The 5,000-nt window shown below is 43.8% G+C and overlaps 1 protein-coding gene across 1 annotated transcript in view; it reads left to right on the top strand.

The window, feature by feature from the left end:
- The window catches only part of LOC311367909 (uncharacterized protein), a 41,074-nt gene that overhangs the window by 23,066 nt on the left and 13,008 nt on the right, over positions 1-5,000 (top strand). Inside the window, 2 exon segments of the mRNA XM_084486775.1 lie at positions 3,410-3,500; positions 3,503-3,588. Of these exon segments, the coding sequence (XP_084342901.1) occupies positions 3,410-3,500; positions 3,503-3,588 (177 nt within the window).

Genomic DNA, 5,000 nt, shown 5'->3' with positions numbered 1-5,000 from the left:
AGGACGGTGCTACCGGGGTCGATTCCCAGACCTGTAGACATCCCTGAGCGAGATGGCTGAACCCAAGCTGTTACGTGTTCATGAAGCGCCTCTGAGCTCAGCGTCAGTCTGTGGACAGAAGCTTCTGATCAATCACTAAATAGGACCAGCGTTTGAACACATCTTCCCAATATCTCCTTTATTACATTTACATTTACATTTATGGCATTTAGCAGACGCTTTTATCCAAAGCGACTCACAATAAGCACGTTTGTCCTAGAAGAAGGAGAAACAACAATATATGGCTGTCGGTACAGTGAGGATGTTCATAGAACCAAGTGCCAAGCACCAACAATCTCTAGGTTAACCCGTTCCCCGTACACAACAAAGACAGCTAGGATAAGATGCTGCACAACTAAGTACTTTTTAAAATTGTATTATTATATTTAAATTGTTTATTTGATTAGAAAGAAAAACGATGTTGTCTCAGCTCTGCAGCAGTGTGACATGGGCTTCAGTCTCCAGCGTTGGTGTGGCGGGCGACTGTGTTGTCTGGAGGTCTGAGCGTGTGAACGGGGCGCCGGTGTGAACGGGGAGTGCAGAACCTGCGTCTCTGCGTCCCGGCCCGCAGGAGCCCAGCGCTGCCTTTTGGTTGTGGTTTTGTTTTGGGGAGAGCCGTGGTAATCCCACGGAGGGCTTCATCAACATCTGCTCCCTGGAGATAAGCAAGGAGCGAGGGATGAGAGAAGTGGATAAATAAGGGCTGGATGGGAGAGGGAGGGAGAGGGGGGGAGAGAGAGAGATGGGGAGAGGGGGGAGGGGGAGAGAGAGAGTGAGAGAGGGGGGGGGGGGAAAGAGAGAGGGATAGAGGGTGAGAGAGATGGGGAGAGGGGGGAGGGGGATAGAGAGTGAGAGAGAGGGGATAGAGGGGGAGAAGGAGAGAGAGGGATAGAGGGGTAGAGAGTGGGAAAGGGGGGAGGGAGAGAATTACTGAATTGTAATGTAACATGAAGCCTCCAAAAAAAGTCCCAATCCTGCTTATCCTGTGTACCGTATGCCAGTACTCCCTCTAGTGGTGTGATGTTGTAACTCCAATGAACAGGGAACCAACTGTGTTCCTTTTAGTTATTGTTATGAAGTTATTTTATCAACGATTAGGCGCAGTATTAACTTCTCCACCAGTAACTTCTAAAATAAAGCTGGCATGCAGCTATATTTCAAACCAAACAAAACATGTGGCAATTCGACCTTTGCAGCTTGAACGCACTCACACACCACACCACTCACACACTCACACAGTCACACACACACAGAAACAGACAGACACAGAGACACACACACACGCATGCACGCACGCACGCACACACACAAGAAGCTTTAGGTTTATGGGGTGGAAAAACATGTGAACCGTGAACCAAGCCTTAGTGGCTCATAAAGCTTTAAGAAATCAGACAAAGACGACGGGAAGGAGGGAGATTATAAACAAGGTGTGAAGGAGTTGTTCCTGGGGCTTGTTAGGGGCCAAGATGAGGTGGGTTTGAAAGAACGACCGTGGCCTCCATGAGAAGAACTCCAGGGCGTCAAGATAAGGGCACAGGAACATGAACGTTGTCTCCATCACCGTTAAAATGGGATAATGCAAGGAACATATTACATTTGCTTTAGTCTCACAGATCAGACTGTAGATTAATATCTAAAGTCTGACGGCAGATAAGCTAAAATCTCGGTGAACAGGGAGCTTCATTTTCTTTCGCTTCATATTTGTTTCGACCAATCATGTTGCTGGAGCCAGAAATCTGTAAGTGCGTAATTTCCTATTAACAACAACGACACACACTCTGCCAGCATCTGTAAACTGGATAGAAGTCTCTGTAAAGGTTTCAAATCAACACTGTTTATTTGGCCATATTTATTAATTTTTTAAAAGCCTCCATTCGCAAAAATGTGTTTTCTTCCGTAAAAATATCTCTGTAACGAAACGGGAAACATACGTGTTCAGTGTCCGGCCCGGGCTCCAGAACCTCTGCTAGAACAGAGCGCTGCTGGGTCCGGTGCACTCATACACTAGAGTATGTATGCACTTATTGAGACGGTTATGAATAAGTTATGGAGTAAAGGCAAAGTGGCTCATCTAATATTGATATGGAATATATGTGAGCCTCATCGTTTGCTCAAATAATCCAAATATGTAGATGTCTTTACATTTATTTTTTTTATTTAATGCATACTTCCATGGCACCCCCATTAAAGCCCAATGCATGTTTAATGTCTCACACACATGCTAGAAGACGCAATGTCCACATCCATGTCAGGCGTTTTGTCAAGAGCAGTTAGGAGATTCCTTGCTCAATGGAGGCGCTATTGAACCAACAACCCTCTCCTCCAGCTCCTGAGCAAACATCTCCTCGTAATCACAAATAGGGTCTACTATACTACTACAACACAAGACAATACTATAACACAATACAGTACTACAACACACGACAGTACTACAACACAAGACAGTACTATAACACAAGACAGTACTAAAACACAAGACAGTACTACAACACAAGACAGTACTATAACACAAGACAGTACTAAAACACAAGACAGTACTACAACACAAGACAGTACTAAAACACAAGACAGTACTAAAACACAAGACAGTACTAAAACACAAGACAGTACTACAACACAAGACAGTACTACAACACAAGACAGTACTAAAACACAAGACAGTACTACAACACAAGACAGTACTACAACACAAGACAGTACTAAAACACAAGACAGTACTACAACACAAGACAGTACTACAACACAAGACAGTACTACAACACAAGACAGTACTACAACACAAGACAGTACTACAACACAAGACAGTACTATAACACAAGACAGTACTACAACACAAGACAGTACTACAACACAAGACAGTACTACAACACAAGACAGTACTAAAACACAAGACAGTACTAAAACACAAGACAGTACTACAACACAAGACAGTACTACAACACAAGACAGTACTACAACACAAGACAGTACTAAAACACAAGACAGTACTACAACACAAGACAGTACTACAACACAAGACAGTACTATAACACAAGACGGTACTACAACACAAGACAGTACTATAACACAATACAGTACTACAACACAAGACAGTACTACAACACAAGACAGTACTACAACACAAGACAGTACTACAACACAAGACAGTACTAAAACACAAGACAGTACTACAACACAAGACAGTACTAAAACACAAGACAGTACTACAACACAAGACAGTACTACAACACAAGACAGTACTACAACACAAGACAATACTACAACACAAGACAGTACTATAAAGTAAAGTTTTAAAGTTGTACTACCCTTCCTCTTACATAATTCCTTCCTTCATTCTAAAGTTCTTCCGTTTCTTCCTTTGCGCTTCCAGGACTTGGAGCTACGGTCCGTGGTCACCGTGGCAACGCCTCAGGCCGCCTCTCCCGGCAGCCCCGTCCCCGCCTCCTCCCCGTTGTCCTCGGCAACCCGCTGGCCTCCCAGCACTTCCTGCACCTCCTGCAGCAGCAGCTGCAGCAGCAGCAGCAGCAGACCCAGGTGGCCGTGGCCCAGGTGAGAGGCGCCGCAGACCCCGCCCCTTTTGACCTTATTTGGTCGCAGACCGGGGTAGTAAATATCTAGGATAGTTGCAGAACCGCAACAGTTTTGGATCAAAGTGATGAATTACCTATTGGTATAGTATTAGTATGTTATAGGGGTGTAACGATACACAAAAGTCACGATTCGGTATGTTAAGTTAAGTCACTGTTCGATATGTTTTTCGGTACAGCATTTTTTTTTTTTTAGATTTGATTTTGATTTGATTCATTAAATTGTATCAACAAATGCCTTACACAAATGAAAAGACATCAAATACAATTGAGGATAAAAACACAATAAAGTCCAGGACTTATTTCCATTGTGGTCCTCAACACAAAACATCAGGACAAGACGAGACAGTCACAGAGTGTGTGATAATCATTACAAAAAAAAAATAGATTTAAAAAATAGATATATAATTTTATTTATTTTTTCTCAGTACGTACCGAAATGAAACGTGCATCGAACCGTTAGACCCGTCCCGAAAAACGTTGGTACGAATACGAGTATTGTTACACCACTAGTATGTTAGTATGTACTGTATGTACTGTATGCATGTGTTCAAATGTTCTAGAAGCAATTCCAGGAGAATATTTAAGCGAAGCCACTACTGCCAAGAGCAGAGATTTACTTATATCAGCTTAAGAAGCCACAGGCTAGATTTACTATGCAGGACGATCAGAGTCCAGCTCTGACCCATCTCACACACACACACACACGCACACACACGCACACACACACGCACACACACACGCACACACACAATGCTAAGGATGTGTATGCCATGATATTTTATCACGCTACGCTGCCAAAATTGTGTTGGACTCAGTTGTGTGTTGTGGTCCAAACTGCTATTTAATAAGAACCCATATCTAAGCCTCCGTACACAGAGCTCCGCTGTACGCCCTCAGGCTCAGGGATTAAGGAAACCTTGCATCATCAACTGAAGCATTTTGTGAGCATCTCTGCAAACTGCAAGGCTCTGTCACCAGCGTGGCGTTCACACCAGGACCTCCTCCATTAGTGATCACATGTTATGGTTATGAAGGGAACTTAACAGTGGGCCACATGAGGTCTGAATCAGCACATCTGGACCAAGATGCTGAGGTGTACAATATGTGTTCCTCTCACTCCCAGCCTCCCCTTAAAGCTGGGCCAGGCAGTTTATTTGAGAAGCATTCTTTGTCGTATTTGTTTCAAGTCCCTTAACATCCTGACGGCAATCGATAAATCAAATGCTCTGAAAAAATCGATCATAAAACTCGTGTATGTGTGGCTGTGGCAGCCCTGTAATAAGCCTGTCCAATCACTTCATTGGACCTGAATTAAGTGATTGGATGGCTTACCGTGCCCTCGCTGCCTGTGACCAGAGTCTTCCATAAGGC

The sequence above is a fragment of the Micromesistius poutassou genome, assembly GCF_964030765.1.
Source record: "Micromesistius poutassou genome assembly, chromosome: 22".
NCBI classification, from domain to species: domain Eukaryota; kingdom Metazoa; phylum Chordata; class Actinopteri; order Gadiformes; family Gadidae; genus Micromesistius; species Micromesistius poutassou.
This window is presented reverse-complemented; position numbering and strand designations above follow the sequence as displayed.